The 21,830-nt window shown below is 45.8% G+C and overlaps 2 protein-coding genes across 12 annotated transcripts in view; one reads left to right on the top strand and one right to left on the bottom strand.

Annotated features, from left to right (window-relative positions):
- The window catches only part of ZFP3 (ZFP3 zinc finger protein), a 102,624-nt gene that overhangs the window by 48,561 nt on the left and 32,233 nt on the right, over nt 1-21,830 (top strand). For all 6 annotated transcript variants that reach the window (XR_009595527.1, XR_009595526.1, XR_006061149.2 and 3 more), the window contains exon 2: nt 5,724-5,874. The gene's annotated coding sequence lies outside the window, so the exon portion shown is untranslated. The remainder of the gene's footprint in view (nt 1-5,723; nt 5,875-21,830) is intronic.
- On the bottom strand, nt 557-21,635 carry SCIMP (SLP adaptor and CSK interacting membrane protein). 6 transcript variants are annotated; one of them, XM_042255579.2, is made up of 6 exons: nt 16,975-17,133; nt 9,274-9,397; nt 7,081-7,144; nt 5,509-5,582; nt 2,744-2,993; nt 557-1,944 (listed from the first exon to the last, which is right to left on the bottom strand). In XM_042255579.2, exons 1-5 carry the CDS (start codon nt 17,110-17,112, stop codon nt 2,782-2,784), a joined length of 612 nt encoding a protein of 203 aa, XP_042111513.1. In that variant the 5' UTR covers nt 17,113-17,133; the 3' UTR covers nt 557-1,944; nt 2,744-2,781. The 6 variants fall into 6 exon arrangements, with proteins under 6 accessions (XP_042111513.1, XP_012040950.1, XP_060251353.1 ...); XM_012185560.5 differs by lacking the exon at nt 16,975-17,133 and adding an exon at nt 21,509-21,635 and having other exon boundaries at nt 557-2,993; XM_060395370.1 differs by lacking the exon at nt 16,975-17,133 and adding an exon at nt 21,509-21,635 and having other exon boundaries at nt 557-2,993; nt 9,295-9,397.

Here is a 21,830-nt window from a genome sequence, read left to right as displayed (position 1 = left end):
GGGGAAAGCTAAGAGAATCTAAGAAAAGTCAGCTCATATCTCTGAGTCTTAAATCTGATGAATTATGGAGTGAGTGCTTACCAAGATGCCTTGGTTTGTGAAGTCATAAATTTCTTATTATTTAAGTTATCTTTCATTGGATAGTCTGTTCCTTGCAGCCTAAAGCATACTAACTGATACACATGATTTGTAAAATTTGTTGCTAATAAACCAGAGCATTTCCAGGGAGCAATCTTGTCTGTATCACAAAGAAGATCAGACTGTTAACTATTTTAAAGAAAACTAAATTCACTGATTTGGGGCATGGGTAAGCCATCAGTTCTCAAATCAGCTAAGGTGGTAGAACAGGAATTGTTTCTGAATGATAGTTTTCCATATTTGTAGAGATTTTAACATCATCACTGCTGCTCAGAATGGAAACTGTCTTCTTATTTCTGACTTTATCTATGAGTATGATGCTGGTGGCTAACTTGGGGTTTCCTATGGGGCTAGAATACACAAAAATATCCTGTGAAATCTTGATGTACCTAACTATATCATCCAAACTGGAAACAACTTTGTTGGTAGAAAACATGGTTTTATTACAGGTGTCCTGTATAAAATCTCAGCCGAGTTACACAGGCCCAGAGAAAAATGATTTGTTTTTTTCACACTGGTAGATTTTCCATTAATGATCAACAGTCAATAAATATTTATTAAGTGCCTAATATATACCAGGGTTTGAGCTGGACACTGGGAATATAGTGGTGAGCCAGACAGCTTCCACCCCAAAGAATCCCAAGTTAGGAAGGAGGATAAAGAATTAACTAGGCAATTATAATGCAGAGTGAGAAGTATTTCATTAGGGCCAATTGCAGGGAGCAATGAGATGCCATGAGGTCACTCATGAGTGTTTGGAGGGAGATGCAGGGACAGCACCCTGAGAAAGATTGGCATTGAAGAGATGTTTCAGAAGGAGGCGTTCTTACAAAGATGGAGACAGGCCAGTCAGGCAGGAGGAGAACCAGGAGATGGTGGTGGCCCAGAAACCAAGGAGTAGTTTATACATGTCTGGTATTTACTTTTTAACTTTTGGTGTAGATGTGGATGGTTTGTGGAAATTTTAAAAGGGAAAGCATGCTTGGTAAACACTTCTATACTTTAGCCATTTTTTTCCTATAATTAAAAAATGTAATTAATTAATTTATGGCTGAGCTGGGTCTTTATTGCTTTGTGCAGGCTTCCTCTAGTTGTGGCAATCAGGGGCTACTCTCTATTGCAGCGCTTGGGCTTCTCATTGAGGTGGCTTCTCTTGTGGAACACAAGCTCTAGGCATGTGGGCTTCAGTAGTTGTCCTGTGCGGGCTCTAGGGCACGTGGGTTTTTCCTAGGATTTAAGAAGTGGGTCCTCTCTGGCTCACAGAATACCAGAATTCCCTAAGGCCATAGTTCTAGAACCACTGGTCTAAAACAAGGAGGTATTACAAGGAGTTGGAAGTTTCTATGGAGTCTAGAAAGAGAAAACCTGGGAGGAAGCACAGGTCCTCACTGGTCCAGCAGTGGTTAGTGGTTGAGGGGGATGACAGGTACACGCTTTCCATCTCTCAAGGAGGAGCTCAGTCCAGGTGTCACTCCTGGGCCTTTCCACCAGTTCCTGCTGCTCGCCCTGCAAGCCTGTTAGCTGGATTTCTTAGGAATTGCTTAGAAGTCAGCATCCTGTGAGTCTGGCTAGACAGTGTCAAGTCTTCAGGTGTCAGCAGATAAACTTGAAGGAATCGATGAGTTTCAGGAGCCTACAAAGCTGACTCGGGCCTTGGCGACCCCACTAGGATACTCGTATAACTGGACAGCAGCCCACTCCCCGGATGTATCATTAGGTATAGCATATTGAACTGGAGTTTCTGCCTCCCAGTCACTCAGGGACAGGAATCTGGCAGGGAGGATATGATGCTGTTTGTCTTGAATGCTACACAAGGGAAAAAGCAGTAATGAAAATATCAGAGGAGGGTATTAAAGACCCCTGAACTTTCATCTTGAATCTGCCACTGACTCGCCCCTTTCTTTCCTGTTCCCTATGATTTTTCCTGGGGAAAGCTTCTTTCCTCCAGTACACATATTGCAAAGTCAGCATCCCTATGGGTAACATCTGTCCCGTGGTCCAGAAGGTGACTTCTGTTCTTTGTTGATTGTTATGGTGCAGCCAGGAAGCAGTGAAAAAACTCTGGCTGGAAACTTGGATCTCTGTGGTTAGTTTGGCCGATGTCATAGACAGGCCCTGGGGCTTGGGGTTGTATAGGTAGGGAGGGTTCACAAGAACAAGAAGCACACCCCACCCTTGAAGAATGCACAAGGCGTGATGTGTGACTTGTGTGCAAGAGCGCTAAGCTGTAACTACCACCCACAGCCCCTCAATGTGTGAGGTGGGTGGAGCAGGTAGGGGCTTGTGCAGGGGATGGGAGCCTGGGACGCTCATACAATCAAACACCAAGATTTAAGATCACTTAGAGCCGCACAAATGGGAAGAATGCCGGGAACTGAGTGGTTTCTCGGGGCGGAGGGAAGGGGGGAGAGCTTTGCAGGGTTCAGTTGGCCTCCACATGGAACCTCGCTCAGCAGAAGCCCAAGGCCTGACCGCTCTCCACTCTCAGAGCTGAGCCCTGGCAGCTTTCCCCTGGCTGCAGTTATCTGATCACTGATGCTCCTCCATCTGACTCAGAAAGTGTTTATCTTATAGACCTCCATAATGTTACCACTGGCTTTCGGACCTGGGCCCTTACTGAAATTCAACCATTCTTGATAGTTTTTAAAATAAGCTCTGTGAACCGTCTTCTGCTTGCCAAAAGGAAGAAATGTTCGATTTAAGATGATGGTTTTCTGTATTGGCAGGGACATCAACATCATCATAGTCTTCCTCAGGCTCAATATAGCTTGGGACGGTGATTGTCTTCTTATTTCTAATTTTATGTACTGAAGAGTATGCAGCTGGTGTGGGCCGACTTGGGGTTTCCTGTGGGGCTAGAATACACAAAAAGATATCAGATGCAAAGCTAGCGTACGTTTATGTATTTTTTACCAAGTGGCTCTGCATGATTTTCATGGGTTTCAGTGATCCTCCCACGTCTTGGTGGACCAGATCCCCATTTCACAGAGGAAACTGAGGAAACTGAGGTCCAGCCATGACACAGTCTCAGGCTCACCCCAGCCCCAGTGAGTAAGCGGCAAACATCAGCCAGACATCTTGACTCCCTTGTCGCTTTGCCTGACTGCACTGCGGTGGGCGTCACAAGACAGAAGTTCAGACAGGAAACTGACCAGAGCTAGTAGTGAAATGAGTAGTGTTGTGCCTACAGGTTCTGATTCTCATAAGGAAGCGATACAAACAATATCTCCTTTCAGGCAAGTCCCTCACAATGAATGAACACAGCATTCCAGAGCTATCTATAATTGCTCACGTCCATCACTCCTCTGCTAAGAAGGAAAGGGACAGTGTTGTCTTCAAAAGGTAGGATTAGCAGAAGATGGGCACATAGCACATGGACTAAAGTAGGAGGAAAATCTCAGCTCCCCCTTGATGGGGCCTGAGACTGCCTCCCCACAATCACATCTTTTCCCAAGAGAACCTGAATAACAACCACCGTTTCAGTTCTGCAGTCAGATCCAAACTCATCTTCAGGATTCAGCAGTCACTAGCTATGTGACCATGAGTAAGTCACTTAACTTCTATGTGCTTCAGTGTCTTCCTCTGTCAGAGGGACGCAATAATGTACCTGCTGCATATAGTTGTTGAGAGGATTAAATGAGACAGTACCTATAAAGTGCCTAGCATGGGACCTGACACACAGTGCCTGCTCAACAAATGCTAGCTAATATTACCATTTATCTATTCAATTAAAATATTTTCATCCATTATCTACTAAGCTCCAGACACTATTTTTTTTTAATATTTGTATATATGTATTTGGTTGTCCAGGGTCTTAGTTGTGGCATGCAAGCTCTTTAGTTGTATGGCATGTGGGGGATCTAGTTCCCCGACCAGGGATCAAACCCAGGCCCCCTGCACAGGGAGCATGGAGTCTTACCCATGGACTTCCAGGGAAGTCCCTCTAGGCATTGTTCTTAATGGTGGGTAAACAACGGCGAACAAGACAAGAAAGGTGCCTGTTTTCTGGAGTTTGTATTATAATGGAGGAGACAGATAATGGACAAATGAAGGATGATTAAATAAGCTCACATAGGATAATTGTCATAAGCTTCAAAAGGAGCATTAGAAGGATTTCTTTATGTAGGATGGTCAGGAGTGAACTCTCTAAGGTGGTAACATTTGAGCTGACACTAGAAGGGTGAGGTAAAGTCAGCTGTATGTAGAGCTTAAGGAAGAATATTTCAGTCAAGGGAACCAGGCAGAGATTTTCTGATATGAAGTGTGAGAAGCCCAGTGTTCCTTTATATCCATGTTGCAAGCTGGAATTTGAATATGAATTTACACATTGAATATTGGAAGCATTGGTACTTATTTTGTACTCCCCCCCCCCATCTTAAACTTAATTCATCTCCTTGAAACAGGCTGCTGCCATCTGCAAATTCCAGTATAATAGACTGAAAGTTTGTGTCCCCACAAAATCCATATGGTGAAACTCTAACCACCAGTGCAGTTATATTCAGAGATGGGGTCTCCAAATAAGTAAATAAAGTTAAACAAAGTCAGAAGGGCAGGGTCCTGATCCAATAGGATTAGTGCCCTTCTAAGAGACACCAGAGAGCTATCTCCCCTCCTTTTGCACACAGTCATCTGCAAACTAGAATTCTCACCAGAAACCAGATTGGCCTGGCACCTTAATCTTGGACTTTTAGCCTCTAGAACTATGAGAAATTTACTGTCATTTAAGCCACATTTTCTGTGTTACTGTTTTATGGGCAACCCAAGCTGCTTCCCAAGTGGCTCAGTGGTAGAGAATCTGCCTGCTAATGCAGGAGGCACAGGACAGGTGGGTTCGATCCCTGGGTCAGGAAGATCCCCTGGAGGAGGAAATGGCAATCCATTCCAGTATTCTTGCCTGGAGAATCCCATGGACAGAGGAGCCTAGTAGGCTACAGTCTGTGGGGTTGCAAAGAGTTGGACACGACTGAGAGACTGTCCATTCTAAAGGAGATCAGTCCTGGGTGTTCTCTGGAAGGAATGATGCTAAAGCTGAAACTCCAGTACTTTGGCCACCTGATGCAAAGAGTTGACTCATTGGAAAAGACTCTGATGCTGGGAGGGATTGGGGCAGGAGGAGAAGGGGACGACAGAGGATGAGATGGCTGGATGGCATCACCGACTCGATGGACGTGAGTTTGAGTGAATTCCGTGAGTTGGTGATGGACAGGGAGGCCTGGCACGCTGCAATTCATGGGATCTCAAAGAGTCAGATATGATTGAGCGACTGAACTGAACTGAACTGAACTGAGCAACTGAGCACAAGGTGACTAAGACGCCAACACAAATTTATTATTCTACCCTGAATGAGACTTATCAGCAAAATATACTCACAGGCAACTTCTGGGGAAAGCATATCCCTGGGTGGCAGAGGGGGTAATTGAACTGAGAATTGTTCCGTAACATTCCTGGAAGAGAGAAAATATAGGAGTCAATGTTTGGTTTTGATCATGCCTGCCAATTTAAGAGAAAATGCCAAGGGAAATGGACGGAGTTGAACATTCAAATCTTGGTCCCTAAAGACTGAAAGCATCTCCTTTCTTTTCTAGGTCTTGCACCCCATCTGTAACTGACACACTAAAGAAACCATTTCTTTAGCCCAGGGACCATTTGGATTTGAAGGTGTGGAGCAGAAGCACTCTAACTTAGACCACGGATCTCATCTTCCTGTATTTACCTGAGCTGGATCAGGACGGGGAGGTAAGCACCAGGTGTATTTTGATGTGCAAAATGGATGTGCAAAACCTGGGCTTCCCAGGTGGCTCAGTGATAAAAAGAATCTGCCTGCCAATGCAGGAGACATGGGTTAGACCCCTGATCTGGGAAGTCAACATACTGTGGAGCAACTAAGCCCGTGTGCCGCAACTATTGAGCCTGTGCTCCGGAGCCTGGGGAGCCACAACTATGGAACCCATATGCTGCAGCTATTAAAGCTCTAGAGCCTGTGCTCTGCAACAAGAGAAGCCACAGCAATGAGAAGCCCTCACACCTCAATGAAGAGTAGCCCCCGCTCACCACAACTAGAGAAAAGCCCTTGAAGCAATGGAGAGCCAGCATAGCCAAACAAACAAACAAAAAACAGGTGTACTCCTAATGCTAAACATGCACCCACCATGTGACAGCAACGGTGGGTATATATCCTGCTGATCAAAAGATACGGTACGAAAATGTTTATAACAGCACTATTCATAACAGTGGCAAACTGGATGCTACTCAAATGCCTATAAGTAGCAGAATGGATAAATTCATCATGGTTCAGTTCCACAGTGGAACACTCTCTGGTAATAAGAATGAACAGTCTAGAACTACATACAATGAATCTCACAAAAAAAATGCTGAGCAGAAGAGGGTAAACACTGAATAACACATACTGTATAATTCCATGTATATGAAGAATAAAGACAAGGGACAATGAGCCTATACTATTTCAGACAGTGATTATCCTTAGGATTTAAAGGCTGAAAGGGCATCTATGGGATTGAGGTGCTGGTAATTTTGTTTCTTGATCTGCGTGCCAGCTACCGGATCTGTTTAGTTTGTGGAAATTCATTGAGTTGTACTCTTACCATATGCATTTTTCTGTATTTATATTATACTTTGGTGAGAAGTTTCAGGGGCTTCCCAGGTAACTCAGTGGTAAAGAATCTGCCAGCTAAGCAGGAGATGTGGGCTGGATCCCTGGGTCAGGAAGATCTCCTGGAGAAGGGAATGGCAACCCACTCCAGTATTCTTGCCTGGAAAGATTGCATGGGCAGCGGAGCCTGGTGGGCTACAGTCCACAGGGTCGCAAAGAGTCGGACACGACTAAGTGACTGACCATGCACACACCAGCTCAGTAGTGCAGGCACAAGAATGGAAGTGGACAGGCGGTTCTCAAAATTAAAAAGCAGGATTCCCCCCACTTACTCATACATTGTTTCTTCATCTCTCTGCTTTTGTTTCAAGGACTTGGAAATTTCCCATTTATTGCCTGAGGAAAAAAATAAGCATATTCATTTAGGAAGAATTGTCCAAAATTGTGATAGTTAGAGTTTAGAAGAGACCAGAGAATGGGCGGGTTCAGGATAGTCAGAAGAAGAACCATCCAGAGAAAACAGACTTAGGGGCACAGAGCTCATAAGTGATAGAGTCAGATCATCTGTGATCCAGTGATCCAGTGATCCAGTGATCTGTGATCCAGACCTCAGAGTCTGACCTCAGAGTCTGGGACTAATCCAGTGTGGGCTGTGGCTGCTTCCTCACCGCCTGGTACTGTGTCTACCTAGCATATAGTTGTCACTTAGAAATACTAGTTGAGTGAATAGCCAAAAGCATTAATGGGAGGAAATGAGATGAAAAATGGGAACAGCAGTTTGTAAACTGTGATATGCTGGACATGTAAGTTATTATTAATTATACCCTACTTGTTAATAGGAGTGGGTCAAGATAAAAGAGAATAAGTAAAGTTTTTGTTCAGGGTCATATTTTGTCCATATCTAAAAGCAAAATGTTTTAGAACTTCCCTGGTGGTCCAGTGGTTAAGAATCTGCCTTCCAATACAGGGGACGTGGTTCGATCCCTGGTCAGGGAACTAAGATCTCACATGCTTTGAGGCAACTAAACTGGCACACCACAGCTAGCAAAAGCTTGTGCACCACAACCAAGAGCCTGTGCAACCAAAATTAAAACAAATCAAAATTTTTAAAATGAAATATTAAAAAAAAAGCAAGTGGATAGAGGACTATAGTGGCTAGAATACACTTTCTGTATTTAAAAAACTAATTACCATCAGCGGGTGGAGGGGAAAGGACTTTGAATAGGGAGCCCAGTGTACCCGAGTTCTGGCTCCAACTCTGCCACCAAGCCCCAGGAGATCCGAATCAAGGATTTGCCTCTCTTTGAACCTTGCTTTTCTTATCTCTAAAGAGAGAGTAAAAAGAATGACAGAAGCTTTCATTCCTGAGCAGCCCTGACCTTCCAGCACTGGTTCAGCAGGACCCTGAGGCCATATCCAGATGCATCAGGAGGACAGGGCCCTGATCATGGAGGGATGCCCCCTAGGTATCCCAGGGCAAGACGGCCATACCTCTCAGAGCATTTACCATCCCCAGGTGTGCTCCAGGCCTAGGTTATTAGTTAAGGGGTAGGATCTTAAGAAAACTCACTATTGGACCAGAATTTCATGTTTTTGGAGATGAATATTAAAATACATTAATCAAAAAAAAAAATAAAATAAAATACATTAATCCTCCAGGAAGCTGCTTATTTATGTCCAAGTGTGTTAAGAACCTCTATCCAAAGCACATATAATACCCCCAAATTCAGAATATGATCTTAGAATAGGTAGTCATGGTGGTCAACCATGAAGTGAGTCCATTTTTCATGCCTGAAGACTTTTTTTTTATACCACACTTCAAAATGTGAAGGTACACTATGGGGTAAGGTGAGAGATGGAAAAGTCAAATTAGGGCTTTTTTTCAGATAGCTCGAAAACATTCGTTTTTTATTTTATTTTATTTTATTTTATTTTATTTTTTTGGCATCTTGCATGTCATGTGGGATCTTAGTTCCCTGACCAGGAATCGAACCCATGCTCCCTGCTTTGGAAGTGTGGTATCTTAACCATTAGACAGCCAGAGGTGTTCTAAGACACTTTTAAAAACTACTTTGTGGAGAATGATTGCCATACAAAACGCTGTACGTATTTCATGTACATAAGTCAATGCATTTGGAATCAAGACAGTTTTTGACCTTCCATGCACTTGTACGCTCAAGTTCCAGAAGTAAGATGCTGTGATCAGCAGCCACATTGGAGAGAGACAGCACTGGAGAACAGCATGCCTTGAAACTGATTCTGCTTTTACCCAAACCCTGAGGGCCGGAAGAGTTCTTGGAGATTAAGTAACCTCCCTCCCTTCACTGTACAGAGGGGGAAATTGAGGCCCAGAGACACATATTAGTAGCAGAGCTAGGACTCAGACCCAGAGTGCCTGATGCTAAATCCAGAGTTCAGCCCATGGAAGCCCAGAACTGATCTTTTTGCCCTAAAGAAGCCCCAGTGCCCCGACAACCACCTCTTCCCTCCCCTCCCTCCACCTGCCCAAGGGGGAGGGTCATTACCTTGTCTAAACAGACACCTACAGACAAAGAACAGGATGGTGCCCAGGCTCACAGAGGTAAAGATGATGGCCACAGCCAAGATGATCCAGAAATGGTCCTTCAACCAATCCATGGCCTCGGGATCCTGAGAAGAATGGAGGGAGAGGATCAGACATGAGTGAAGGGCTTCTTGAGGGGTGGAGGCAGTTATCTACCATGTTGTGCTTAGGGACCAGGCAGGCATTTGCTCACAATCAAATGCTGCTGATTTGCAGCTGGGAGACCTCAGGCAAGTGATTAACTTTCTCCAAGCCTCAGTGTCCTCACCTGCAATATGTGAGTGATGCTGTCTACTACCGTACAGGGAATTTACGAAAATTAGAGGTAAGACATGTACTTATCAGTTACTCTAGAAACTGTAGACATAATCACTGCTTTTCTTTACACTGTCAAACATGCAGCAGGAAGGGGAAACGCCATTTAAGCAATAACTGACAGCAGTTGTTTTTATATCAAAGGGACAACTAGACTAAATTCATAACAGGGCAGATAGAATTTTGAGAGCTTTTTGGGGGTGTGGGGGAGTGCTTCCCTGGTGGCTTAGATGTAAAGAATCTGCCTATAATGTAGACCTGGATTTAATTCCTGGGTTGGAATGGTCCTCTGGAGAAAGGACTGGCAACCCACTCCAGTATTCTTGCCTGGAGAATTCCATAGATAGAGGAGCCTGGCAGGCTATAGACCATGGGGTTGCAAAGAGTCGGATACAACTAAGTGACTAACATTTTCACTTTTTAAAAAAATTTTTATTGTTTTTTTTAAATATAAATTTATTTATTTTAATTGGAGGCTAATTACTTTACAATATTGTATTGGTTTTGCCATATATCAACATGAATCTGCCACGGGTATACACGTGTTTCCCATCCCGAACCCCCCTCCCACCTCCTTCCCCATACCATCACTCTGGGTCACCCCAGTGGACCAGCCCTGAGCATCCTGTATCATGCATGGAACCTGGACTGGTGATTCGTTTCCCTTGTGTTTTGAGGTGGAGGTTAGAAAAATACCTTGATGGATCTCTTTGAGTGAGGCATGATCAGAGGGAGAAAGATGCAAAGCAAACTGAACTAGTCTGCATGAGAAAAGGTTCGTTTCCGTTATAAGTTATTACAAGATATTGAATATAGTTCTCTGTGCTATACAGTAAATCCTTTATATATATATATATATACATATATATATATATAAAGTAAATCCTTTATATATAGTAGCGTGTATCTGTTAATCCGATACTCCTAGTTTATCCCTCTCCTCTTCCCCTTTGGTAGTTATGTTTGTTTCCTAGTTCTGTGAGTTTGTTTCTGTTTTGTGAACAAGTTCACTTGTATTATTTTTTAAAATTTCACATCTAAGTGATGTCATACAGTATTTGTCTTTCTGTGTCTGACTTATTCCACTTACTGTGTTCTTCTCTAAGTCCGTCTATGTTGCTGTAAGTGGTAATATTTCTTTCTTTATGGTCGAGTAATATTCCATTGTATATATATGTGTGTGAATATATATGTATACCTCCACATTTTCTTCATCCATCTATCTGTTGATGGCCACTCAGTCTCTTTTCTCTTACTTAAATGTCTCCTAGTTCTTAATGTAATTTTCCTCTCATATTTTTTTATCTCTTTGACTTTTTCTTTACTCCTGATGGATTTCTCCAAGGAGAAACATAAACATACTCTTTCCGTTCAGTTCAGCTCAGTCGTGTCCGACTCTTTTCAACCCCATGAACTGCAGCACGCCAGGCCTCCCTGTCCATCACCAACTCACGGAATTCACCCAAATTCATGTCCATCAAGTTGGTGATGCCATCCAGCCATCTCATCCTCTGTTGTCCCCTTCTCCTCCTGCCCCCAATCCTTCCCAGCATCAGAGTCTTTACTAATGAGTCAACTCTTCACATCAGGTGGCCAAAGTACTGGAGTTTCAGCTTTAGCATCATTCCTTCCAAAGAACACCCAGGACTGATCTTTAGAATGGACTAGTTGGATCTCCTTGCAGTCCAAGGGACTCTCAAGAGTCTTCTCCAACACCACAGTTCAAAACCATCAATTCTTTGGCGCTCAGCTTTCTTCACAGTCCAACTTTCACATCCATACATGACCACTGGAAAAACCATAGCCTTGACTAGATGAACCTTTGTTGGCAAAGTAATATCTCTGCTTTTCAATATGCTATCTAGATTGGTCATAACTTTCCTTCCAAGGAGTAAACATCTTTTAATTTCATGGCTGCAATCACCATCTGCAGTGATTTTGGAGCCCCCCAAAAATAAAGTCTGACACTGTTTCCACATCTATTTCCCATGAAGTAATGGGACCAGATGCCATGATCTTCATTTTCTGAATGTTGAGCTTTAAGCCAACTTTTTCACTCTCCTCTTTCACTTTCATCAAGAGGCTTTTTAGTTCCTCTTCACTTTCTGCCATAAGGGTGGGGTCATCTGCACATCTGAGGTTAGTGATATTTCTCCCAGCAGTCTTGATTCCAGCTTGTTCTTCTTCCAGTCCAGTGTTTCTCATGATGTACTCTGCATAGAAGTTAAATAAGCAGGGTGACAATATACAGCCTTGACATATTCCTTTTCCTATTTGGAACCAGTCTGTTGTTCCATGTCCATTTCTAACTGTTGCTTCCTGACCTGCATACAGGTTTCTCAAGAGGCAGGTCAGGTGGTCTGGTATTCCCATCTCTCTCAGAATTTTCCACACAATCAAAGGCTTTGGCATGGTCAGTAAAGCAGAAATAGATGTTTTTCTGGAACTCTCTTGCTTTTTCCATGATCCAGCAGATGTTGGCAATTTGATCTCTGGTTCCTCTGCCTTTTTTAAAACCAGCGTGAACATCTGGAAGTTCACGGTTCACGTATTGCTGAAGCCTGGCTTGGAGAATTTTGAGCAAAATATACTCTTTAGAGCTATAGAAACACATACCAGACAGAGTTAAAAGCTGTTGCATCTGAAGAGCATGACTGGGTGTGGGGAGGGAAGCAAGAGGCCTGGCAGCTGTGACTGTTCTCTGTAAACCCTCCAAATTCTTTGCTTTTTTATCTTTTTTAACTTTTGCATTTACTTTTATAACACTGATAAGAGTCAATCAACCATTTAGTGTAGCGTCCCTTTGTTCAGATTTCGAGTTCAGAGAAATTTTATTCTCATCAGATTCTTGGGAAAGAAAGAGGAAATAGGATGATGCCAGAAAGTGAAACTATGGGTCACTTTTCAGAACTATGCAAAGTGGTAAATATTCTGCAGTCCTGTTTGCACAAATCGAATGGCTTTGGTTTCCACGCTCAGATGTTTTGAGTGTGTTTAGTGCACCAAGAGCTTTCTCATCACTCACCTTATTTCACCCTCACCACCACACCCTTTTCTAGACAGGGCCTGAGACAGAGGTGTAGTGACCTCCCCCAGGTCACCCAGGTAGGAGGGAGGGCAGAACACTTCCTCTCTGTGTCTCAGGGCCTTCCAGTGTCAGGATGCCTCTGAATCATCAAGGAGAGGCCAGACGGAGGTCAGGATATCTCACTTTACTTCGAAAGGAACATCACTGTGGTAGTCATATGGCGCTGTGGGGGACGAAGGCTTTTCCCAGAATGAATGATCAGGGCTTGAGAATGAAAGTCCCAAGTTCCCCATAACCTAAGATCAGAGAAATAGCTCTTCCCCCATGAACTGCCGACGGGTGCCTTTACAACAGAACCAAGATGAGCAGGTCTTTTTGGGAGCATGCAGCTGAGGAAGGGGGGTATTAATAACCACATCCCAGTGGGTGCCCCCCCCCCCAAGAGAGGGGACAGGAGCCCTGGGGAGAGATGGCAGGGAGTACAGCTGGTGGGCAGTGTGTCACGGCTGTACAGTCCAGTTCAGGCTCTGGAAAGTATGGAAATTGAATCCCACTTGTGTTGTCAGGTCTGGAGTAGATAAGGTCGTGGGGTGCAGGCTTCCTAAGAGCTACTGAAACATCAGGCAAAGAGGTGTTTACATGAGAGGAGGCTGGCAGCCAGCCCAAAGGTGCAGCCAAGTCTCTCAAGGGACCCCAAGGGACTCAAGGGCCAGGGGTGAGTCTCCACCCAACACCACAGAGTCAATCAGCAGCAGTGACCCAGCGAGGGGAGACTTCCTGCGGAAAACTGTCTGTCCTGTCTTTCCTCCTCAATCCCATACCAGGGGGCTAAGGGCAGGGAAGGGTGCTTAGGGAGCTGAGGCAGCCTTCACCTCTCACCCTGCTCTCTACTCCCCTCACTGGGCAAAGCGGGGAGCTTTGGGTCAAAGATGAGACGGAAGTTTTTAAATGAGCGTGACTAAATTTTTAAAACTGAAATGAGTCTGCTTAGTAATCAAAAGTAATAAAAGTTTTGAGGTTGGACCGAAATGTCACTGGGGGAGGCCTCCCCCTGTTGGAACAAGGCAGGAACCCAGGCAGTAGCGTCGTTAGAAACAAACTGCATCTGTTCGCTGTGGCCGCTCCAACAAATCACCATGGATACCATGTCTAAAATCAACCCAGAAGTGTTATCCAGCCGAATTGCTGGGTAACACAACAGCCAGCATGTTGCCATTGGGCAGGGTTGGCCCCTTCCGAAGGCCCCATTGGAGAAGCTACTTCCTTGCTCCTTTCAGCTTCTGGAGGTTGCTTGTGTTCCTTGGCTCACAGCCCCTTCCTCCATCTCCTTGCATCTCTCTGACAGTCCTTTCCCAGTTGCGTCTCACCTCCTCTTGTGCCTCCCTCTCCCACTTATAAGGACTCTTGTGATTACAATGGGCTTCCCTGGTGACACAGCTGGAAAGAACCTGCCTGCCAATCCAGGAGACATGGGTTTGATCCCACGTCAGGAAGATCCCCTGGAGGAGGAAATGGCAACTCGCTCCAGTATTCTTGTGTGGAAAATCCCATGGACAGAGGAGCCTGCCGGGCTACAGTCTGAGGGGTCACAAAGAGGTGGACATGATTGAGCATGCATGCACACACGCACGCTGTGGTTACATTGGGCTCACCCGGATAATCCAGGTTCATCACCACGTCTCCAGGTCAGCTGATTTGCAACCTCAGTTCCGCTTGTGACCACAGTTCCTCCTTGCCTTGTAACCTGACATAACCACAGGCTCCAGGGGTTGGGATGTGGGCATCTCAGGGTGGGTGAGACCACCACACAGACCACCTCATGCTCATACTGCAGGAAGATGAGACTCTAGTGAAAGTGGTCTCATGGGTTTAGACATTATAAAATATTTTTTATTTTTTTATTTTTTATTTTTTTTTGCCTTCTATTGATGTCTCTGGAATGAAAGGGGAAAAAGTCAGCAACGATCCTGCCATCTCTGACCAGAAGTCCACCACAGAGTGCTCGATGTTGCTGGCCCAGGGAAGAAGCAGCGAGCAACCACCATGAGGCTTGGGACAGACGTGGGTCTCTGTGTCTGGGAGGGGACTGCCACATGGGAGGGGACATTTTTGTTTTCAAGAGTCTGAGCTCATTGGAAGTTTCTCAAGGCTGGACTTGGACTCAGAGATAAGAGAGGGCCCCGTGATCCATAGTGGGGGCCGATAGTGCAGGATGGACCAGAGGAGGGAAGGATTCAGTATGGCCCCAAAGCTGAGCCATAGGTCAGCAGGTCCTGGGCCTGGGGAGGGTGAGGTGCTGAGTCTACAGATACAGGTTAGGGGTCCTGGCTGCCAGGAGGAGGGCAGGGCCTGACCTCAGTCCCCATCAACTGGGGGAGCATTTGGTGGATACCACGAATGGAAGAAAGAAGAGTCAGAAGAACAAGGGAGCTGCCTTTAGTCATTAGCTATTGAGGATCTTGGTGTGTCAGACCCCAGGGCAAGAACTCGAGGAAGAGTGGAAATTCCCAACCTGGGGCCTGGCCATTGGGACTTTGTTTTAGTAAAGTTCTCCAGATGATTCTAGTGGGAAGCCAATGTTGAGAACCAGTGACATACATGTTATCACTTAATCCTTATACTGGTGTTGGGAGGAGTTATTATTACCCCCATTCTATAGATAAAAAGAGAGAACTCAGAGGGTTTAGGCAATCTGTTAAAGGCAGCACGGCTAATAGCTCCCTAGTCTGAGATTGCAGCACAGCCTGGTCTGATGCCAAAGTTCATGCTCTTTTTACTCTGTCAGATTTACAGCAAGTTGATAAATACTTCTTTTCATAACAGAACTGAAAGCAGAACCATCTATCAAGAAATTCCAATATTGGCAAGACCTCTGCCTTGAGTTGTGACTTGTTCCAAATAATAAGAACCTCAATATGAAAATGCATCTTAGAAAAGTAACATACATTATATGCTACCTTACTGTGAGTTGAACCACGCTGTTTGGCAAGTCATAATTATAACCCCATTTTAGAGAAAAGAGAATAGAAGTTTAGATGAGCTCAATGAACTTGCCCAAGGTCATAAGTGGAAAAAAATCAAAAGCTAAGCCCAGGACTCCTACTTGTGACCACTAAGCCAGAGCTTTGGGAAATGTACTAAAATGCAGATAGATACCACAGTCTGTGTCCCAACTCTACTCCCAGTTCTGATTTGTAATTCTGGTGTGGGACTCAGCATTGTCAACACAGGCTCCAGTGGGTTCTCAGGCCTTGGGGAGGAACACTACATCCAGCCAGCCTGTAGAGCCCTGAGCTGCGGAGGTGAGGAGGCTGGAGGCTTGTTCCTTGCAACATTCACAGGCAGTAGACGCAGCAAAGTAGACTGAAGGCACTAAAACAAACCCCGTGAACCCAGAGACCTCTCCTGTTTGCTTGTCACATGGCTGATGGAACTCCGTCAACAAGTCACTCTCTTCAGAGCAAAGTTCTATGCTCCCTCCTCTCCCTACTTCCCCTACGTTTATACCCATTTGCCTGACACTGAGGAAGAGGAACTGATTTTTACTAGGGTGTGAATGGCTTCATGGAGCCTCAGGATTCCTTCCCCAGGGCATTGGCAGGAGCAGGGGCATCCTAGAATTTTATCCAAAGTCCTTAGAGGATAGTCACAACCAAACATGGCATCAGAGTGAAGTTCCTGCAGGGCTAAGGCGACCTGGGAAGACCTGCTATCTGCCCATCGTCCTCCCTGCTTGTCCTCCCCTCCCAGCTTCACAGATGCTCCTCACCCCAGAGCTCAGTGTCCTGCACTCTATCGACCCGCTTCTTCTCAATCACTGTGTCCTCAGACAGACTTTGCATCTCAATCACTCCTGTGATAACAGCTTAAAGAGAGCACTAGTCAGCTTGATGAAAGCCCAGAAAGGCAAGGGAAGCCTGAATTTCAAGAAGGGGGAAAAGTGAGATCGAGGAAAGATTGTTTCAAATACAGGGAGGCAGTGTGTTTATAAACTGTGAAAGTGTCAGGAAAAAGGACAAAATGAAATACAGGCAGAGAAAAGAGAGTAAAAGCTACCTTCAGGGGCTCAGATGGAAGAATCAGCTTTTAAAAGGGAACAAAGATGGAAGGAGGGCTGTGCTGTTCAGCAGAACCAGACTGGGATGAGGGGGCAGGAAGCTGGCCGGAAAGCTCCTGTTCTGAGTTAGGGAGAGTCGACAGGTGAGGTGCTGGGGGCGGGAGGGCGAGAGGCAGACAGCCCTGCTTCCCACTCCGCAACATGCTATGGTCAGTATTCAAAACGCATTTTTTTTCCCTCCAACTGAGCCTGCGTACACTTACTGTGACCGCTGTCTGATGGTTTGTTTGCTGTTCATCTCCCACACTGGCTGTAAGCTCTTGGAGAGCAAGAATCTTGCTGCTCCCTCTACCACTCTTTCTGGAATGCAGGGGGAGTGCCATACGCATCTGCGAATGCATGAGTGCATGACTGATGGCCCCGCCTCCCCCTCTTACCTTGCTGTGGGCAGGCTTCCCCTCTAATGATGCAGTAGGCAGTTTGGATCCAGGGTCTGAAATTCAAGTGCGGGCATTCTAGTTCTAAAGCACCTCGCCTGGACACTAGAGCTTGGGCAGGCTCCCTGCTCTCCCCCTGCCTTTGGTCGTGGGCTTCAAGCGGCTGGCTGGGAAGCAGAAGCCAGGCAGACAGGTGTGGAGGGTGGAGTGGCAGCTTCTCTCTCGTGGCTGCTCTGTCCTCCGTAGCCTAAGGCACTCAGTTCTGAGTAGGGTCAGGGTGGGAGAGCCACTAAAAGCAGCTACCAGCCCAGCCCTGACTCTCACTTCCCCAAAAGTCGTTTCCGGGGAGTCAGTAGCCGAAAACACATTCACTCTCCATCACCAGGAATTCTGGAGACTGTGGCTTTATTCAAGAATTTGCTTTTTTAAAAAATTTTAACCAAATTCCTCAGAGTAAGATGTACAATTTACAATGTGACAGCTACACATATATTCACATAAATAAAACGTTTCACAAAGTGTCTTCAGGACACGGGGATGCACTCCAATTGACAGTTTCTCATCTATTCTAGCCTATTTCATGAGAAGAAGTCCTGAGTGTCAGCCTCTCAGTTTATTTCAAAGTGTATTAATGGTCATGCCCTGTGTATTGAAAGACTTGCATTTTTCTCATGAAAAATTAAGCGACCTGAAATAGCCATGAGTCCCAAGAGGTGTGGGTGGAATGCGTGTGTTGGTGGGGTGAATCAGTTTCAGAAAGTTAGAGTCAGAAAAAGGCTTTGTTGGAAGAGGTGGACTTGAAAATAGCTTAGCAGGAAGTTGGGGAGATGAATATGAGTCCAGTTCCTTACTCTCTGCCTTTATGGACACAAATCCCTCTACCAGAGGCCTGCCCTGTTCAAGACAGCAGCCACTGGCCCCGTGAGGCTCTTCCACTGAGCACTGGCTAGATGGCTAGTTGAGTATGTGCTGCAAGTTTGAAATACACGCTGGATTTCAAAGACTTGGTACAGAAAAAAACATAACAAATCTCATTAATAAATGTTTATCTTGGTTACATGTTGAAATGATAGTATTTTGGATAGAGTGGGCTAAGTAAAACATATTAATAAATTAATTACAGCTTCCCACCCCTTTTAATTTACTCCCACCCAAATTGTAACACTGTTTCACCCGTGGGTTGGTGCAATATGGAACAGAGGTTCACCCACAGGGGCTCAGAGCAGGGCTGGCCTCCTGCGGAACCCATAGAAATCTGAGGGACAGCTTTGCACTTTGCAGGGCGTGGAATGAGGGTCCGAGCTGCTCTCAGCCTGGATCTCAAGTGTCTGGGAGAATCCAGATAATACTGAGGCAACACCTGCCAGCCAGCATGGGCTGTGCTTGCCTGAATTCATCTCTAGTTCCCAGACGGTCACTGCTCAGGCTTAGTGAGGCCAAGTTCCCACTGGACCCTGCCCTGCTGTTGTTAGCACCAGAAATGGCTGTCTGGATAGTTGACGGGCACCTAAAGTCCAAGTGTGGTATTTCCCTGGATGGAGGTCCAGAGGTTAAGACTCCGTGCTTCCAAAGCAGGGGGCATGGGTTCGACCCCTGGTCAGGGAACTAAGATGCCATGTGATGTAATGGTGTGGCCAAAATAAATTAAAAAAGTAACACTCAAGCACGCCTGGGGAAGGGTGGGAGCAGAGTATTAAAAAGGAATTGTTTCTCTTCTCTCTCTCTCTGTCCTTCCACTTCTGTGAAAGGTTAAATATAAGTCCTAGAGAGCTAAAGAGGAGAAATCAAGCCAAACATATCCTTTTTCACAAGTGCTCCCCTCAGTGTTACAGCTTATCACACCAGCTCTCAGATTAATCTTGTTGTCTGATTTATTTCATTACAGGGCTTGACTCTGTTCATATACACTCAGCCATCATAGTTTATTGCCCCTGTGGCCATAGTTAGGAACTACATCTACTGGCTAGCAAAAATGAAAGATAACCATAAAATTCTATCATGGCAAAGCTGTGGTGAAACGGACCCTCCTACGGGGCCAGTGATAGTACACATTAATTTTAAATAAAATTTTGGAAAGAAAATAGTACATTTAAAAAACAATCACACCCTTTAATTCTATAGCATCATTTCTAGAAATATAGCCTGAGAAATACTCTGAACAAAGTAAAACCCTAACCATGTGCACCTTCATAGAGATGAACAGGGAGCTGCCCCGCAGCCAAATGGGGGTCTTTTGGGGGAGAAAATTACACAAGGGCCACTTGATAGGATGTGCGTGTTAATCAGTCGTGTCCGGCCCTTTGTGACCCCACAGACTGGGGCCCGCTAGGCTTCTCTGTCCATGGGATTTTCCAGGCAAGAAGACTGGAGACTTGATAGGATAGGATGCAGTAATTAAGGAGTCATTAGGAGGAAAGCATCATGAACTATTGAGAAGCCACATAAAATGAAAGGAACAGAACGCTGACTTATATCTAGACTATAGCCGCATCTTGTAACATTACTTGAAGGTGTGCCAGGAGAACGACTGGGAGAAAGCACACAAAGGTGAATTTAGATTGTTCGGTGAGTAAGAGTAGGGTCCTTCTTTCTTTCCCTCCCACCCAGCCTCGCTATGAGGCATAAAGCAAACACATTTTTGAAAATGTAGGCATCATGTTTTACAAGAGCTCCTGCTTCCTGCTCTCAAACAGGTCAATTTTCTAATATTTTTGAGATGTTTGGGGTGATGGGTTAGCAGAGCTCTCCAGAGCTGCAGGTCATTCAGGATTCTTAGTGAGTTTATCCCAGGATTTCTACAACCGAGCAGTCCTTCCTTGGGTCCAACCAAGTTTCTACTTGCCTTTGCTTGTAAGGGTTAGTCACTCTGTCACGTCTGACTCTTTGGGACCCCAGGGACTGTAGTCCACCAAGCTCCTCTATCCATGGAATTCTCCAGGTGAGAATACTGGAGTGGGTTGCCATTCCCTCCTCCAAGGGATCTTTCTGACCCAGGGATCAAACCCAAGTCGCCTGCACTGCAGGCAGATTCTTTATCGCTTAGCCACCAGGGAAGCCCCTCGATGTTGCTTACTTTCCCCTGTTTGTTTGGCTCTGAGAATGTGAGGGAAACTTGGACCTGTCACCCAGGGGCTCTCTGGCAGGAATGCCGGCCTCATGTTGAGTAGATGGAAGAGATCAGGGATGCTGGTGCCCTGAAGATGGCAGCGATGTCTGTATTTCTGTCTAGAATGTACTTACATCAAAATAAAACATAGGTAACTTTCCGAAACAGCTATGCCTAAGAAACAATGACCAGAAGGCAAGACAGTAGCACCCTCTTTACTGTGATTGTTGTGAGGTGGTGGGATAAAGGGTCATTGTTTCCCCTATTGCCTTGCAGTTTTCAAATTTTCAGAAAGAGAAAAAGAAAGAGATGCTAAAAAAAAAAAAAAATTATTCGAAAAAAGCTCCAGTACTCTTGCCTGGAAAATCCCATGGACGGAGGAGCCTGGTAGGCTGCCGTGCATGAGGTCTCGAAGAGTTGGACATGACTGAGTGACTTCACTTTCACTTTTCACTTTCATGCATTGGAGAAGGAAATGGCAACCCACTCCAGTGTTCTTGCCTGGAGAATCCCAGCGACAGGGGAGCCTGTGGGGGTCGCACAGAGTTGGACATGACTGAAGCGACTTAGCAGCAGCAGCAGCAGCAGCTCTTGTCTTCTTCAGGCTCAACAATCCCCACTTCTGATGCTTCCTTAGAGGTTCACACATGCAGAGGGACCAGGAAAGGGAGTGACATGAAGGACAACTGTTGCATGAGAAGGTGGGAGTGAAAAGGACAAAGCCGAACCCAGGCCCCCACCGCAATAATTTTTTCCAGAAGGCGAAAGTAGATGGCTCAATGGAGGTCTTGACTCTGATGCCTCTAAAAGAGAGGTCCCTGAATGCTAGAGACACAGTGACAAAGACACCAGGGCTGTTGGTGCTCCTTCCAGGGCTTCAGGGGGAGCCCCAAGTTCACAGAGGTAGTGCCTCAATCCCCACTCTCCCGCCAGCACAGACGCACGGAGGGTCCCTGCATGGGTCCGGTACCCGAACTCACCATCAGAATCCAGAGAATGATTACAACCTCCTCATAGTACACCCATCTCACTCCCAAGCAGCCTGAGAAGCAGGCCTCTTCATAACCCCACCATACATACGAGGAGGCCCCAGGAGCTGGAGATGACCTTGAGGTCATCCAGCCAGCCACCAGCAGGGTGGTTTCTTCAAGGCCAGTTTTTCTCCAGCCCCACCCAGTCGTCCCCAGGCCCCAGGCTACAATCCCCCAGCCCAGCCCTGGTGATCATCTGCCTTGACAGGGCCCAGGTGCTTACCTGAGTTGCAGGAGGTCCAGATGTGAGCAGCTGAGGGGCCATCAGTGCTCTGAAGGCCGTGGCTCGGCACAACTGGGGAGAGGCAGTCCCTTGCCCACAGGCCTTCCACCCAGCCTGAGCTGTGAGTGCCAGCCTGACCACACTTCCCCTTTATGCTCAGCCCACCAGGGAGAGGCCCAGACACCATCACCAGGCAACCAATTCCTCTTCTAGGAGCCAGATTCTTCTTGCTGCTCCTGTGTTCCTGCAAGGCCCACCAGTAGACCATCCTGGGGTGGAGGGGTCAGGCCCCAGGGTTTCTGAGGGTGTGTGACACATTGCA

Source organism: Ovis aries, chromosome 11 (genome assembly GCF_016772045.2).
Source record: "Ovis aries strain OAR_USU_Benz2616 breed Rambouillet chromosome 11, ARS-UI_Ramb_v3.0, whole genome shotgun sequence".
NCBI classification, from domain to species: Eukaryota; Metazoa; Chordata; class Mammalia; order Artiodactyla; family Bovidae; genus Ovis; species Ovis aries.
Note: the sequence above shows the minus strand (reverse complement) of the source record. Positions and strands in the feature narration are given on the sequence as shown.

Coding starts and splice junctions, on each gene's coding strand:
- SCIMP (XM_042255578.2), bottom strand. CDS start 17,112: ATGCATTCGCAGATGCGTATGGCACTCCCCCTGCATTCCAGAAAGAGT. Junction 9,398..16,974: donor ACCATCAGACAGCGGTCACA/GTAAGTGTACGC, acceptor CATTCTTCTCAG/GATCCCGAGGCCATGGATTG. Junction 2,994..5,508: donor GCTTTCCCCAGAAGTTGCCT/GTGAGTATATTT, acceptor TGTGTATTCTAG/CCCCACAGGAAACCCCAAGT.